Source organism: Lycorma delicatula, chromosome 3 (assembly GCF_047948215.1).
Source record: "Lycorma delicatula isolate Av1 chromosome 3, ASM4794821v1, whole genome shotgun sequence".
Taxonomy (NCBI): Eukaryota; Metazoa; Arthropoda; class Insecta; order Hemiptera; family Fulgoridae; genus Lycorma; species Lycorma delicatula.
In genome coordinates this window covers 83,461,558-83,480,309 of record NC_134457.1, presented here as the reverse complement: position 1 = coordinate 83,480,309, position 18,752 = coordinate 83,461,558, and the positions used below count along the sequence as shown (strand labels likewise).

The 18,752-nt window shown below is 29.5% G+C and overlaps 1 protein-coding gene across 1 annotated transcript in view; it reads right to left on the bottom strand.

Moving 5' to 3' along the window:
• LOC142321751 (uncharacterized) overlaps positions 1-18,752 on the bottom strand; it is a 76,443-nt gene that overhangs the window by 38,377 nt on the left and 19,314 nt on the right. The window contains exons 5-7 of the mRNA XM_075360097.1: positions 11,389-11,505; positions 8,129-8,350; positions 3,285-5,339 (exon numbers count right to left, since the gene is read on the bottom strand). Of these exons, the coding sequence (XP_075216212.1) occupies positions 3,285-5,339; positions 8,129-8,350; positions 11,389-11,505 (2,394 nt within the window). The remainder of the gene's footprint in view (positions 1-3,284; positions 5,340-8,128; positions 8,351-11,388; positions 11,506-18,752) is intronic.

Genomic DNA, 18,752 nt, shown 5'->3' with positions numbered 1-18,752 from the left:
GGTTAGCAACATAGTATTTTGAGAATGACAAGAAGTTGAAAAATGGTGTTACTAATTGGCTTAATTCACAGGTGGCAGGGTATAAGGCAAACTTTATGACAAGGGTATTCAAAACTTGTTTACAGAAATAACTAGGGCCTTAATTTGGATGGCAATTATGTAGAACAGTAACTAAAAGATGTAGTTATGAATATATACAATAGATTGCTTTTTATAATTTTTTTTTTTTAGTAACTAATCAGAAGTTGCTTTCTGATTTGCCTTCATATATGCCAGAAGGGTTATGATTTTGGAGCTGATAATAAGAAAGCATGTAAATCTGAAACCCAAGAAGGTTCATATTTAATAAACGTATCTGTTTTCAGAAATCTTTGTGTATTTAATAAATATACACTTGGAATTAGAAAAGTTTTTATCAGATAAAAAAATGTCTTAAAGAGATTTCAATCTAATGAACATCATTATAAAACATCAAGATCTCTGTCACAAATTCATCACACATTGCAGACTATTTTATGATCACCTGTATATATATATATATATATATAAACTGAAATACATATATATATATATTTCAGTTGATATCCTCAGTCATATTTAACAATTAAGAAAAAAGATTAAAAAAATGAAATTGAAAAAGTAAATAAAAACATAAATGTTGTTTGAATCAAGTCATTCACAATGTTAGTTTCTCATCTATAGTAAAGAGATTTATTAATATATGTACATTCAGATGTTATATTCAGGCATGAATATAAATTATACACTTAACTAAACTAAATATTCAGCAGACAGCTATTAGAGATGTCATGTACTCATATAAGTAACTAAAGAAATAAAACTGTCAAGACAAAAGCTTATGCTGCCAGCATAATTTGTACATTCAGTAACCATTCAGCATTTATTCCTTATTAAACTCTACTTTTAGCATCATTCCTGCTCGGAGATAAAATTTAACTATCATGGAGTAATTTTTATAAGTATCACAAAGAGATTTTAAAATTAATGGAATAAAACTATAATTGCAAGGCATGTTTTTTAAGTAAGTACATTTTAAAACAAAAATAACAGACAAATTTTTTTTTTTAAATCTATATTCACCTGAAAGTCTGGATCTTAATCTACAATTCTACGTAATTTCCACCTAGGTCAAGGCAATTGTATTGTGTGATCAGCTTCTGCACTCCAGCTTCACAGAAATCTGCACCCAAGATAACCATTGCTGAATGGCTGCTTTGATGTCATCATGATGCTGAGTGTCAAGGTGCTACTTTAAATGTGGATACAAGTAGAAGTCACTGGGCACCAGGTAAGATCTTGGGTGCAATGAGCTGCATGTGGTCGAGCACTGTCGTGAAGCACAGCACAATTCCCATACTGTGTCATGCCTTCTGTTTTTAATTGCATGAAAGTTTTGCCAAGATCTCAAAATATGTCTCAGCACATTAATTGCTGAGACTTCTCAAAACACAGTGCACATGATTTTTTGGATTGACATTCTTTCCTTGAACTTCACTTTCTTGAGAGATATTGAGTGTCTCCATTTGATAAACTGTTGTTTCAATTCCGGTTTAATGTGGGACACCCATGTCTCGTCACCAGTAAAAATTTGGCTTAAAAATGGATTGCCTTCATTGCTGTCTCATGAGAAAATTCAAAGCACTAGCTATCCATTTTTTTTTTTGCAAAAATGCAAAAATTAACTGGATACAAAATTAACTTCCGATAATTTAAGGATACCTAAACAATTTCATAGTGAACACTTTCTGAAATTAAAGGAAAATCATTGCTTAGTCAAGAAATCATAAGCTGTCTATTCTCAGACTTTTCCATTGACTCTCTACACCAGGTTATTAGTAATAACAGTCACCCACTCAATTTCACATCCTGTTCACTTGTATGGTCCTCTTTAATACCCTAACCAATTTTCTCACTTTTCCATCACACATAGAGTTATCCCTGTATACTTCACTAATCTGTTCGTGAATTTTGGCTGTTTTTGCGACTTGCACTTAAGAAATTAATTATGGCACGTACTTCACAATCGGTAGCACTGTCTACGGTTATAGGCATTTTAAACATGCATAGGAAACTGTAAACAATAACTAACATCAAATAATGGCATCTGTAGCAAGCAAATAAATTTTTTTCTCAGTGCACGAGCGAAACATTAAAAGCCACGCTGCAGCACATGTATATCAAATTTATGAAACAATTTAAAAAAAGTACTTTATTATTTTATTTTTTTTCATCTCACATGTCAGTTACTATTAAGCAATATACAGAGTGATTCAAAGAAATGGGAAATTTAAAAAATTAAATAACGCTAATGAAAACTTTTTTTTAGAAAATGAATTTTATTTCATGTAATTGTACAAATGTTGCCATTTTAGGATATATACATTTTAGTTTATTTTTTAAAGATGACATCTTCCAGGTGACCTCCTCTTCTACGTAAACACGCACAAAGTCTCTTCGTGCGTTGCCGAACCAGTTTCCTCAAAATTAGATATCCATGTTTTAATTGCATGTGCTGATGGAACACGGTCGTGCCGTCCCAGATTAAAATGACGGCAAAATTCTCTACGCGCTCCCTCCACACTGTCATTGTTTTTGTAAAATGCTTTGATAGCAAATGCACGTTGCGCACCACTCCAAGGATCCATGACAACTAAATGGCAGGTTAGGTTAGAGAGGCTGGCGCCACTTATCAAGTGGTACAAATCGCCCACGGCTACCAACACATCTTTCAAAATTTCCCGGTTCTTTGAATCACCCAGTACTACTGACTGCAGTTATCATCAAGTAAATTAGTTGCTCTCAAAAACTTTTAAATGCAATTAGATTTCTGAACCTACTCTTAATTACACACTTCAAGTACAGTTAAAGGGGAAAGAAATTAAAAAAATCATAACATTAACTAAACAAAAAAAATTATATATATTGGATCAGCCAATCTTTATCTGCTAACTACAAACAGCAATTCTACTATTAACGCAAGCTACTAGACAAAATATTCTAAACAACATTAAAACTGACTTAAATAACAAATTGATTAAATGGTTTTAAGAAGTGATGATCTCATTCAGTGGTACATTGTAATAGTCTTAATCATAATTCAATAATACGAATAAACTTATAAAGTAGCATTTATAGAAAAAATAATGAGAAAAATTAATAAGTTAACATTATAAAAAACATACTTTAAACAAATTGGTCTAATCACAATATTTAAGTAACAAAGCAGTAAATTCGATTTAACAATACCATTAAAAATAACATACCTTTCACTGGTGACATGGGTGATAACATTCTTATGTTACAAAATGATGTAATATCTTTTATTTCACAAAACAACTCTTCCATATCATCATCATCCTCAGTGCAATCATTACTACTTTCTGACATACAATTCAAACTAACACTGTCTTCTTCCATGACATCAACTTCTGTCACAACCGGGTTTACATTTGGTTCACTAACATTAGAAACAATATAATCAGAATCTATTTTGACCTGTTCATTACCAGTATCTGCTAACAGATTATAGCCACCGATTTCATGAACCAGTATTTCTGTGCCATTATTTTTATTACTTTTATCATCTGCTAATTTAATATCAGATCCTTTTACAAGATCTAATTCCAAATCAGTGTTGCTACCTTCAATTTTATCAGTAACAATACAATCAACATTATTATATGAATTTATGTCACTAAAACATTCCAGATTTTCAGTCACAGAATTAACTTCTGAATTAACCAATAAACATTCACTAGACTCTTCAACAATTCTGCTTTCAGCATCCACAATATGCACATTTTTATCAGTGAACAATGCTTCACAAGCATCAGAGGAGTTACTGGAAATTAAAGTATCAGCAGAATTTCTCTTATTAGGTGAAAAAAGTGTCACATTTAAATTATTATTCTTTTCCTCAGATGTTGAAATCCCATCTAAAGAAGAAACTGCATCACAATTGTTTGTAGACATACTTATTACATCGAAAGAATTGGAGTCCATATGTTTTTCATGCTTATCATCAAATTTTGAAACTTCAAAACATTCTACAGGAGTAATTTCAGAACACACTACATCCTCAACATTTTTTACCAACTGATCATTACATAATTTTTTAGGAGACTTACATTCTGTTTTATTTTTACTACAGCAATTGATCGAATAATGATGATCACAATGTTTTTCAAATTTATCAATCTCCTGCTGAAATTTTTTGATCTTGACAACAGACAGCTTATTCAATTTTGGGCATTTTAGAATCTCTATTGTACCAGTATTGTCAATTAATTCTGTAGAATAAACTACTGCTAGATCCTTACAAATCCGATCGATATTACATTTTAAATCAGCATTTACCTTATATAAAGTATCTGAATTGAAGTGGTGACTATCACTATCTAATGATTCTTTATTCCTGAGTACCATATTAATATCTTGGTCGATGAGTACACTTAAATCAGATACACTAACTGGATTTGTAATCACACCTTTATCAAAAGATGAAGTGTTTTCTTCACACAATACAGCACTCTTACTGACTTCAAAAGAACTTGAAATCGCCTCAGTAGCACTTTCATTATCATTAATAATACCAATAGAGGACTGAGGAAGAAGTGAAATAGATCTATTATTGGATATGTCCCCTTCTCCTGTAGATTTATTTGCATCAGTCTTATTAATTTTCAGTAGTGAATTTGTACTGGTATCATGAATACTTTCAAAGCCAAGAAAACCATCTGTAACATCTGTACACTCGACTTCACCTACATTATTATGTAAACAATTTATTTCAATTTCGGCTTCCCCCTTTATTTCTATATCTTTTTTCATAGGTTTACTCTCTTCTTTTTCTGAGCATTTGCCTAAAGTTTTTTCTACACTTAACTTTTTATCTTCACAAACCAATACTGGATCAAAAATTGACTTTAAGTCATTAAACAGAACTTGAGGTTTTTCTACGGGGGATGCAGGCTTGAATGATTTCAAAGAGTCTGGCTTTTGTTCAGCTAATGTTACCGAAACATCTGAAGAAGATAAGCAATCCTCTTTTTTAGAATCATTATTACTATTGTTTTCCTTTTCAAACAATTGATCTACAGATTTAGGGCTCATTAATTTGTTGTGATCAGAAGAATAATTTATATTATTAGTATTAACACTGTTGTTATTATAAGCAGTACTTTTATTACAATCTGCTATCCCACTATCTCTACTAGAACAACTGAATGTTGTTCTTTCTGAAAAACTGCTACTCGTTGATATGACTGAAAGCTGTGGTGATAATCCAACTCCTTCATCTGACCAAGATGTTGGTGAATCTGAAAAAAAAAAAAAACAGGTAAAAAATATTGAAATATACATTAAACGATTTACCATAATTTTACAATTTAAGATGGGGTTATCAAATTTCAAATAAAATATACTGATTTGACATCAAGATTTAAGCAGATTTCTTACTGTTCAAAATTTATTTACTATTACATATGGAATTTATTACATAGCTATATTAATTACATTGTTAGCTATAGAATAATTGCATGAAAGTCAGCTAATAAGAATAAAATAAAACAATTAAAAATTATATTTAACAAAACAGAAAAAATTCTTAAAGGATCAGAGATATTAGCACTTAATTTATTTGAAAAATACATATCAGAATCACTGAGTCATCATTATAGAAAAACAGCCCTAAACTTTATAATTTCTCAAATACAAGACATAAATCCGTTCATTTATTGAGAATATATTAAAAAAAAAACTAGCAGAAGGAATAATAAATATACAGCCATAAGACTTTAATAAACCCCCTCATGAAATTTAAAGTAGAGTTTTGAGAAATTACTAGGACTATTTTTTAAGTGAAGTGATATGTGAAGTTTACGGGCCTAATTGAATGAGTGACAGCAAATGCATAAATGGGTAAGACTGTTCAAGGACAGATGGGGCAATGTGCATGATGAACCATGGTCGGGCTGACCTTCTGTAATCACAGACGATTTAGTGCGCGAAGTTGACACAAATAATTCCTGAAGACTGGAAATCATGATTCACCTTGTCACTGATATTCCCACAAGTTTCAACATCACTGCTATACAAAATAGTTTCTGGTTTGACACCAATGAAGAAGTGAAAACAACAATTGAAACTGGTTGTCTTCACAACCAGACGGCTGAATCAGGTGGCTGATTTCTATGATGTGGGTATAAACAATTTAGTAAAATGCTATCTATGATAAATGTTTAAACAAACAAGGTAACTACATAGAAATGTAGCATAAATTGTTAAAAGTGAAATAAAAAAATGTTTTTGACAATATCTTTATTATTTTTGTTTGTATTAAAAAACAGACCTTACTTAAAAATAGTCCTTATATAAAGAAAAATATTAGAAAAAGCTGTAAGATGAATACTTGAATGAAGGCTACGTATCATATTATTCTGAGAAACCATATTTTAGCACCTTCTAAGTTCTAAGACGGTTAGATCAAGATAAAGTTTTCAGTAGTAAATACGTTCATATAGTTGTAAATATTATCAAAATAAATATGTGCTTGTGTTACAGATTAAGTACAACAGTCAAAATTTTAGTAATTTTTAAGTACTCAAATTATTCATCCCTCAAAAATTAACATATCTTTGTGACTGTTTTTAAAATAAGATTTAATTTTCTAGAGGAAATTTTTTTGTAGAACTTTAATGAAAACAGTAATGAAACAAAAGATAGGATGTGCAAAATGACATTGCAACCAAAACTCGTACACTATTGGGAGATTATTCGTTTGATATAATAAGAATTGCAGTTTTACATGATGATTTTTCAAAAACATCATATTATGAAAATATATACACATTAACAAAAAAATACTCTTTTACAGTAAAAGAAGGTTTTAATAAACAGTTAAAAATTAGTTTAGTTATTTTATGAGCAAATAATACAACTAATCTGAAAGGATATTACTTATTATTATTAAATTAATTTAAAATACAATACAAACCCATTAATTCCAGTCTGAATTTTTGGTTAAACTAGATTAGTTAAAAAAATTAGATCCAGTAATTTTTTTTTTTAAATTTAAAGGGGAATATGAAAATCTTCCCTGTATTGCAACTCATCACAACACATTATAATTGGAGAGTGGATAAACCAATTTCTGAAAATAATTCATGTTCTTAGTAAACGTTCCATTGCTGAATTTGGGGCCAAATAATCTAAAACAACAATCCCAGACTTTTTTTTCAAGTAATACAAATAATTTCATCCCCTTAATAAAATTTGAAACAAAAAAAATTATAATTATATATAAAATATCTAATTAAACCTATTTACTTTTAATCAGACACAATTGCACAAGAGTATCAATTAAGAATTGTTAAATAATATCACAAATGAGTTCTATAATAACAGAAGTTGTACAAGTAAATATTAATAATTGAAACTTCTCTGAACTAGAGAGACAGATAAACAGACAGATTTTATTCACCCAGTACCTTGGCTGGAAAAATGTGAAAAGCACGTTTTGAATAAAAATCATATTTTTTATTGTAAATTTAAAAAAAATAAACTTCAAGTAATTGTTTGATTGATTTGGTTTTAATTTATTTATAAATATTTTCAAGCAATTTAAGTATAAAATGTTTCAATTTTAAATAGATCTACCACAAATACAGCCACTGTCTCCCTGAGTCTTCAAGTGTTTCAAGTCAACAATTAAACCATACTATTGATTGAAATCACTAGAATGAAATAAACAAATTATAAATTTTATTTTAAATTTTGCTTAAAAAATCTCAATAAAAAACTAATTGGTATAATAAAAATTTAACAGTTATTGCAAATAAAAACTGAGAAATTATTGGTAATTTCTGGCCAATCCAAATATTCACATTTTATTATTATTAGGTTTCCAATCTATAATTAGCAGATGGTGAAAAATTAATTTGTTATTAACAAAATAAATGCAAACTATTTCACCTTTTGAATAAAAGTATACTAGGAATTAAGTAAAGAACACAAGATGAAAAAACAATCACATGCTTTTAACAAAATTACCCCAAAATAGAACAATCTTATTAAATACAGTTATTAATTAAAGATAACTTTCACTTACTAATAGAATCATTGCTTTTCTGAAGCGGCATAACTGAGCTTTTAACAGACTCTGCACTACTTTGAAACTCCTCAAAATTTTCACTACTGCTATCATTGCAATCACCGGCTTCTTTATCATCTGTTTTTTCTTTAATATCAATTTTTATCTTCTTTTCACCAATCTGTTCTAACCATATCTGAGCGTTAGAAATCCAATGTTTCTTTTGTTTAGGTAAAGGTACTGAAAATTTAACATAAAAATTAAAACATTATCAATTTAATCAATAAGACAATAAAAAAATTTTTCCTCTTATAAAACAAAAGACTAAAAGAGGTAAACATTTTCTTCTTCAAATAATTTAACAACACAGGCCAACAAAAAAAAAGTAGTAATTGGAACAGAGATAAAATTAGATGAATTAGAATGTACTTTTTATGCTGAATCTTAAAATGAAATAAATTTTTTCATCACCCTCAGATTTTTAGTTATGACCCTTTAAAATATTGAGAAATCTATTAAATAATAGAATACAAAAATAATAACTATTGTAATTAAAATAAGAAAACTTATTCAAGTTATGCAACAACACTGCCTTTAAGCTTCTTTTGGATGAGTATAAATAAACACCAATAATGAATGACATATTCAATGTCCAGTTCAGACATTAGCCCCTTAACAGCATGGCAGGAACAAATTAAACCATCTCTTCTAAAGTATTTCAGTAAATCTTCGTTTCGATTTCTATATACTGAAATTTTAGTATCCTTGTTTAACAAATTTCATTCTTTAAAACGTGAACCTAGGAGTTCTGCATGTTGTTTCAACAAATAGAAGTTACGAATTAGGTCGCTCAATTCTGCTTGTGTGATGAGGTGAGGTTCAGTATTTCATTCTTCTGGAATGTAATTAATATCTATTGAAACTGAGGATTCATCGACTGAGCCTTCTGGCGAATCAGAAATTTCTTTCCAAGAAGTTTGAGCAATCGGAATTAATAAATCAACACCATGAAGTACTGGTCTCATAACTAAATTAACATTTGGGTACGCAATATTGCTTTTATTGTTTGAACTGAAACCGTAAGAATTTTTAAACAAAAATAGCAGTCATCACAATGGTTAGCTCTCAAAAATCATAGGTACGTCAAAAGGCAAATACTCTTTTTTCCTTTTAACCAATGGGTTAAGTTTAACGAAGCACTTGATGCATGCTACATGTGGAGCCCATGATTTATCTTGAGTCTCCCATGGGATAATCAAGATAATGTTTGCATGCAGTTTTCAGCAGATTCAATACTGGTTTTCATTGACTTTTCATGGTAAATTCTCCACAAACGTAACAAAAAATATTTGGAAAATTTTTACAAGCCCAATTTTTATTCCTTGTAAAACTGAAAATGTTTTAATGAATGAAAGTAAACTGAAATATTACAGAAATCCTTAATTATAAAAATAATTATGTATTAATTTATAGATAATTACTTAAAATACTTCATAGAATTGTTTCACCATGAAGTACAATAAAGCATAGCGCAAAACACAAGCATGCTTGCACACGCGTGTACACACGCAACTTAAAAAATCTTGATGTTCAATAAAATGATACCGCAAGTTGATCCGTCATAAAAAATATTCACTAAATTTATGGCGTCACTAATGAAACAGTATTTATATGTGTAATATAAAACCACTACCACAACTAAAGAACACAGCAAGTCATACCAAGAGCTGAACTCATACACACTGAAGAAAATTGCAACACGTTGAATTACTCATCATTTGACTAACACACATGTCTATACACGTCTGGCTTGACATGAAATGACATCATTCGACTGTTATGTATCAAACATAGGTTTGCAGCATGTACCACAACATAAATCAGATGTGAATAAGCAAACATACAGACATACTAACTTATTTGTATTGTTTGTTCCACGAATGATGGAACAAATAAATTTTAGGGGTTGAAACTTACAAGTTAGGTGTAATGGCGGGAGGGGGGTTACAAGGGGTTGTAAGAACGCTATGTAATGAGTTGTTTTGGAATACACAATCAGATTCAGCATATAAAATACTATATAAAACACCTACTAACTAATCAGTTCCAAATTTTATATTAAACAGTGTAATTAAAAATGTTTTTTCTTAAAAATTACAACTTCCATTAAAAAAAAAATTATAGAAAAATATTTAACTACAGTTCTGACTCATTTAATATACATATCTTTCATACTAAAAAAAAAAAAAATTAAAATTAGCCTTAACTGATATCTTATGAAATCGTAATATGATGATAGCAATTGTCCCCTATTAAAATTATTTAAATATGAAGGATTGGGAATCTATATAAGTATAACTAAAATTACCCACCCAAACCAACTCCATTTGTTACTTTGTACAAGTCAGAAAATCTACACACTGACCTACAAATATGATTTTTTTCCCCACTTGAATTTTTTTTAGAACAAATTACTTTTAGCATCAGTTTACTGAACCACTAAAATACACATTATTCCAGTAATTTAACTATTTAATAAAATATTAAATCTATATCTTAACTTTAATAAATTCTAACTTTAATTAAAATGCCACAACACATCTCTAAGTTCAGTTTATTTTGAGACACTGTGACTAAAGAGAACAATTACAAACAAACAAAAAAAAAATATATATATATCAATTAATTGAAAGTTTGGAATCCACCACTTATAAAAAAAAGAAGTTAAACAATAAAATGGTTTTTTTGACAAGAGATACATATCATTAAAAAAATAATTAAGGACACTGAAGTATAAGAGTAAATTAAATATATAAGAATATTAGACGAAAATAAAAAAGCAATACTTCCGGCAAATCAAGAGAAGAGGAAAAGAACAGGAACTGTCTCGGATATAACAAAAATGGCAATCAAAGCACAAAAGCTTTACACCTTAATGAATGTAAATGCTGATATTTATTTCATGAAAGAAGATTAATTCCCCAGGAAGAAAAAATCAACAATGTTAGGCTTGGATAAAAAAAAACAAACACCCAAACCAATGAGGAAAAATATCTGGATATGGATAATTTTAAAGAAATTTATAAATTCTGTTTGTTTATGCACCTGAATTTTATGGCTAAAATTAAATGAACGGAATCTCAAATTAAAAAATTCCAACTGAATAGTTAGAATACATATTATACCAATAATTTTAACTTGTAAATATGGTTTTGTGACCTTTCCACTGACCTTAATCTTACACAGAGAATTAACAAATGTGATTTTAAATTACTCACCATTTTTCTCTAATAATAATTCTCCAAATGCAATAGCATTTTTCAGTGAAGAAACATATCTAGGCTGGATTGTCAGAGTACCATTATCTCGCTTCATTTTACTTTCATTAACAATTTCTGAAAACAACAATTCAGTCATTAATTTTTCAATCAGATTTCTAAATTGATTATCTGGTACAATGAAAATCTAATCTGATGTATCTTGCATAATACACTTCTACACTTAATTCTGAACAGATTTATTGTGTAACCAAAAGATTACCAAGTTTAAATCATTATATCAGAAATTTTATTTAAGCCAACAGATCCGATGCTGTACTTTTAATAGGTAATTACCATAGATCTTGATGTTGTAAGTAGTAAATCTTGGCTTCATTTTGCTGGCAATTTTGGATAAATGAGAGACCACAGATATTGTATTTAATTTATTGTAATAACTGCATCGTTAAGTATAATTTTTGGTTTTAAAGTATAAAACTAAAAATATTTATTTTTGATTTGTGCGAGTAGAAGAAGCAAACTTGCTTGGTCCACTATCACAAACACAAAAATATTGGGAATGTTGGTTAATATTCCCAATACTGCAGTTATAGTTAACATACTTCATAACCAACAGTACTGCAATTAAATTTCAATTTTACAGATAAAACTTTATTTTTTCATTTATTCATTTCACCAATACATCTATATATTTGTGATGTCACAAGAATGGTCTCTAATATAAAGTATATTAATTAATTTACCCAGTAGACTTGTACGTTTCAGGTTTACTACACTGTCAACAGAGTTCATTAACAATTTTAAACCCTTACAGCTGTCAAAAATAGATAATAAGTATGAAACACAGAGGCAGTCATATCCACCATCTGCACTAATCTAATGTTTTTTATTTGTGCATATGGTAATTGTTTTGTTAAATTTAATTTTTTCTGTTTATTTTATTAAGGAGTCTTTTTGAATTTTTTTTACAATAACAGAAACATGGATAGTGAATTGCTTTTGAAGAAATGTATAATGAATGTGTGAATGCTGAAGATTAGGGCATGATTGATGAAAAAATTAAGGTCATGGAACCATATCAACTTAATTATAATAAAAAATTTATGCGGAAATAAATCATAATTATTTTGGAGGGTTTTCAGACACTGAAAATTTGAAGACTAGTGTTTTCAATTTGGCATCATAGTCAATGGTGTTCAACATTTTCAAACTTAAATTTGATAAACTTATTTTCTACTTATCGCCAATTAAACTGATAGATATTACTATAAAGAAAAATGTAAAATAGAGATACAATCAAAAGTAAAATTGTAAATGAATGAAGGCAACAATGATCAAGATGTTTTTATAATAGTACATACTGTACGCAATAAGTTTTGCAAATTTAAGAAATAATCTCTAAACCAGGTATATTAACACGTTACAAAATTCTGCGATCAAAGGTAGTAAATTTTTTATACAATTCTCTCAAATTCTATATAAGGTGTTATGTGAATATAATTCTTTATTTAAAATCAAAAAATATAAACAATGAAAAAGGAGTTAAAAATTTAACTAAAGATTTTTTTGGTAGTTAGTAGAAAAATAAAGATATTTTTAAAACTACCTAATAAAAGAAACGCTATCCTATTGGGCACAGCACTGAGACCTGAATTAGGAAACAACATAAGCAAATAGGCAAATGGAAACAGACCATGTGGATAGTATAACAATTTTTTTTTTTTTGTCTTCAGTCATTTGACTGGTTTGATGCAGCTCTCCAAGATTCCCTATCTAGTGCTAGTCGTTTCATTTCAGTATACCCTCTACATCCTACATCCCCAACAATTAGTATAACAATTATAGTTAATTAATAAAAAACTGCTTACCAACAATTGAATTCAATGCGTTCAAGAGCATTCAGAATTAAATTCCATCTTCAGGAACTCTCATATTCATCCTAATTACAACATTAATTAAAACTTCAGATGTAAAATTATAAGAAAATCGTGATGCTTAAAATATAACAGTTGGTCATCATATGTTTTAAAATTATGTCAACATAAACGTCCTGTCAATTTGGTGGTCTCAACTGTTGTGTTCTTGGATAATATTATTAATTAATGTTATAATTAGGACAAATATGAGAAATCCTGAAGATGGAATTTAACTCCGAAAGCTCTTAAATGCATTGAATTCAATTGTTGGTAAGCAATTTTTTCTATATAAACTATAATTATATACTTATACCAACAGGCCATGCTTAACAAAATTATTATAATATAACAATGTTAATAATATTAACATACTTTGTTAATGCCAATTCTAAAACAATAATAATAAGTGGATACAATTGATAAGATTAAAAAACAGTTTTATAAAATGAATCTATAGTGCAACTAAACAGAATTACAGCAGGTAATATTTTCTGCTCATCAGATTGTCAGAGGAGATGCAGATGGAGTACCATAGATCATAATTAGCAAAAATATCAAAACTTAGTAACATTAAGAGAAATATCAAAACAGCAACACAAACAAGTAAAACAAAAGAAATGTTACACAGCAATTTGCAATTAGCATCACAAAAAAAATTAAATCTGTACACCCACATATATAAGCAAATATTATAAAAACAATATTAACAAACTCTACTATTAAAATATTAGGGTGATAGAAACATTACAATCCCCCATCACAAAAAAAGTAAATAAATAAATAGCTACCAATAATTAAATTCTTGTCACAGACTGTACCTCTAATTCCAGGCATATTTACGGTACAGATTTATATTAGACCATTTCTTAGTATTAAAGAACTCAATTGTTTTGTACTTAAAATACATAAATAATTTGAAACCGATTTAAAAAAAAATTCTTCAATTTCCATTAAAACCAGCAAACCGTAATAAAGTAAACCACATCTTCTATCATTATTATTTAAAGTTCTAAATATAATAACCCAACTCTCACTTTAAAGATCCACCTTACCAACCTGAACTGTTTGTTAATTCTAATATAATATCATTTGCAAAATTAGGGTCTTTGTATAGCAGTCGACTTGAATGTTTTTTATTTATATATATATATATACAGGAGTTCCTAATATGGTGGGCTGGCTATACTTTTTCAGATTCTACTTGTAAAACTAAACAAAAATCCTTAGGAAAAATGGCATTTCTCCTTCATTCTCCCTCTGTCCGCCATATTGTTATTTTTATATAAAAACCTGTATCTAAAGTTCGGAGAGAGGAATCACATTAATATTTGGTAAGCGTCTTTGTAAAAAAAGTTTTAAAACTAAAAAAAAAAATCAGTACTTAAATACCTTCGCAAATTAGAAAACGGCGGCCATGTTTATTTTTCAATTCGTTATATCTTCATAAATGTAAGTTTCATCAAAATTTATGTTATTGCTAAAATATTAAGCCTTTTTTGACCAAAATGACATTTTATTTTTTTAAATTGGTTAACAAATAGCCAAGTTATGGAAGAAATTGATGTAATTTTGTGTCTGTTTTCATATCCACCACTTTACGTTCAATTGGATTAAACTTTAATTATTTTAATTTATTGTTAATTCTAGTACTGTAAATTAGAATCAAATTAAGTAATAATTTTCTCACAATAAAATTTAATAATACATAATAATAAAACAATTGACATTAATTTTTTGCTTTTGAATAATTTTACACAGCGACTGTTACTGCTGATTTTGTTAACAATGTAAAAATGAAGCTTCTTTCAACAGGAAAGGTTGTGATAGTTAAACAACTATCGCAATCAGTGTACATAGAGCAACAAGAATCCTCATGGTACCACGAGGAGCCAAAGTAACCATCGACAAAGATTTTTTTGAACATATTGGCAGGTATTTTTAATGACTATCTTTTGGGTAATGTCATTCAACCAAATCATTTAAATGGAGAAAATTACCTTGTTCATTTGACCGAAAATCTTCCACATTTTTTGGTAGACTTACCTCAACAATTAAGAGGAAATATGTGGTTTCACCACAATGGAGCCCCAGCACATTTCAGCCAGTTGGTATCAGATTTCCTGCATGAAAATTTCCATGAAAAATGGATAAGCCGCAGAAGGCCAGTGTCCTGGTCTGTCTGATCACAGGACTTAAACCCTCTACTACTATCTGTGGAGCCATTTGAAACATATTGTTTATTCAACTCCAATACTCAACATTGAGGATCTTCAATAAAGGATCCAAAATGGATTTCAAGAAATTAGGAATACTCCTGGAATTTTTGAATGGTTAAGAATCTCTCAGAAAACGACTGGGGACTTGTGTAATTTCTAATGAAGGACACTGAACATCTCTTATAACTTTAACAATTGTTAACTGACTATTTAAAAAAAAGTATACCTAATGTTCAACAACAATTAACGTAAGATTTATCACGGGTAGTTATGTTTTTTTAATTATTGGGTCTATTATTGCGAGAAAATTATTACTTAATTTGATAGTAATTTACCATACTACAATTAACAAAAAAGATAATAAATATTTAATTGAACTGAACGTAAAGTGGAGGACATGAAAACAAACACAAAATACAAAATTACATAAATTTTCTGCCATAACTCGGCTATTTGTTAATCGATTTTAAAAAATAAAATGTCATTTTGTTCAAAACAAAAGGCTTAACATTTTAGCAATAACATACACTTTGATAAAACTTATATTTATGGAGATATAACGGATTGAAAAATAACATGGTTGCCATTTTGTAATTTGCAGTTATTTAAGTCATGATTTTTTGCTAATTTTAAAACTTTATTAAAAAGATGCTTACTAAATATTAATGTGATTCCTCTATTCGAACTTGAGATACATATTTTTAAATAAAAATAACAAAATGGCAGACAAAGGGAGAATGAAGAAAAATGCCAATTTCCCTAAGGATATTTTTTGTTTAGTTTTACAAGTAGAATCCGAAAAATTATATAGCCAGCCCACCATTTTAGAAACTCCTATATATATATATATTTTTTTTTTGTCTTCAGTCATTTGACTGGTTTGATGCAGCTCTCCAAGATTCCATATCTAGTGCTAGTCATTTCATTTCCGTATACCCTCTACATCCTACATCCCTAACAATTTGTTTTACATATTCAAAACGTGGCCTGCCTGCACAATTTTTTCCTTCTACCTGTCCTTCCAATATTAAAGCGACTATTCCAGGATGCCTTAGTATGTGGCCTATAAGTCTGTCTCTTCTTTTAACTATATTTTTCCAAATGCTTCTTTCTTCATCTATTTGCCGCAATACCTCTTCATTTGTCACTTTATCCACCCATCTGATTTTTAACATTCTCCTATAGCACCACATTTCAAAAGCTTCTAATCTTTTCTTCTCGGATACTCCGATTGTCCAAGTTTCACTTCCATATAAAGCGACACTCCAAACATATACTTTCAAAAATCTTTTCCTGACATTTAAATTAATTTTTGATGTAAACAAATTATATTTCTTACGGAAGGCTCGTTTCGCTTGTGCTATTCAGCATTTTATATCGCTCCTGCTTCGTCTATCTTTAGTAATTCTACTTCCCAAATAATAAAATTCTTCTACCTCCATAATCTTTTCTCCTCCTATTTTCACATTCAGTGGTCCATCTTTGTTATTTCTACTACATTTCATTACTTTTGTTTTGTTCTTGTTTATTTTCATGCGATAGTTCTTGCGTAGGACTTCATCTATGCCGTTCATTGTTTCTTCTAAATCCTTTTTACTCTCGGCTAGAATTACTATATCAGCAAATCGTAGCATCTTTATCTTTTCACCTTGTACTGTTACTCTGAATCTAAATTGTTCTGTAACATCATTAACTGCTAGTTCCATGTAAAGATTAAAATGTAACGGGGATAGGGAACATCCTTGTCGGACTCCCTTTCTTATTACGGCTTCTTTCTTATGTTCTTCAATTATTACTGTTGCTGTTTGGTTCCTGTACATGTTAACAATTGTTCTTCTATATCTGTATTTGAACCCTAATTTTTTTAAAATGCTGAACATTTTATTCCAGTCTACGTTATCGAGTGCCTTTTCTAGGTCTATAAACGCCAAGTATGTTGGTTTGTTTTTCTTTAATCTTCCTTCTACTATTAATCTGAGGCCTAAAATTGCTTCCCTTGTCCCTATACTTTTCCTGAAACCAAATTGGTCTTCTCCTAACACTTCTTCCACTCTTCTCTCAATTCTTCTGTATATAATTCTAGTTAAGATTTTTGATGCATGACTAATTAAACTAATTGTTCTGTATTCTTCACATTTATCTGCCCCTGCTTTCTTTGGTATCATGACTATAAGACTTTTTTTGAAGTCTGACGGAAATTCCCCTTTTTCATAAATATTACACACCAGTCTATATAATCTATCAATCGCTTCCTCACCTGCACTGCGCAGTAATTATACAGGTATTCCGTCTATTCCAGAAGCCTTTCTGCCATTTAAATCTTTTAATGCTCTCTTAAATTCAGATCTCAGTATTGTTTCTCCCATTTCATCCTCCTCAACTTCCTCTTCTTCCTCTATAACACCATTTTCTAATTCATTTCCTCCGTAAAAATCTTCAATATATTCCACCCATCTATCAACTTTACCTTTCGTATTATATATTGGTGTACCATCTTGGTTTAAAACATCATTAGATTTTTAATTTATGTACCCCAAAATTTTCCTTAACTTTCCTGTATGCTCCGTCTATTTTACCAATGTTCATTTCTCTTTCCACTTCTGAACACTTTTCTTTAATCCACTCTTCTTTCGCCAGTTTGCACTTCCTGTTTATAGCATTTCTTAATTGCCGATAGTTCCTTTTACTTTCTTCATCACTAGCATTCTTATATTTTCTACGTTCATCCATCAGCTGCAATATATCGTCTGAAACCCAAGGTTTTCTACCAGTTCTCTTTATTCTGCCTAAGTTTACTTCTGCTGATTTAAGAATTTCCTTTTTAACATTCTCCCATTCTTCTTCTACATTTTCTACCTTATCTTTTTTACTCAGAACTCGTGCGATGTCCTCCTCAAAAATCTTCTATACCTCCTCTTCCGCAAGCTTCTCTAAATGCCACCGATTCATCTGACACCTTTCCTTCAGGTTTTTAAAGTCCAATCTACATTTCATTATCACCAAATTATGGTTGCTATCAATGTCTGCTCCAGGGTAAGTTTTGCAGTCAACGAGTTGATTTCTAAATCTTTGCTTAACCATGATATAATCTATCTGATACCTTGCAGTATCGCCTGGCTTTTTCCAAGTGTATATTCTTCTATTATGATTTTTAAATTGGGTGTTGGGAATTACTAAATTATACTTCGTGCAAAACTCTATAAGTCGGTCCCCTCTTTCATTCCTTTTGCCC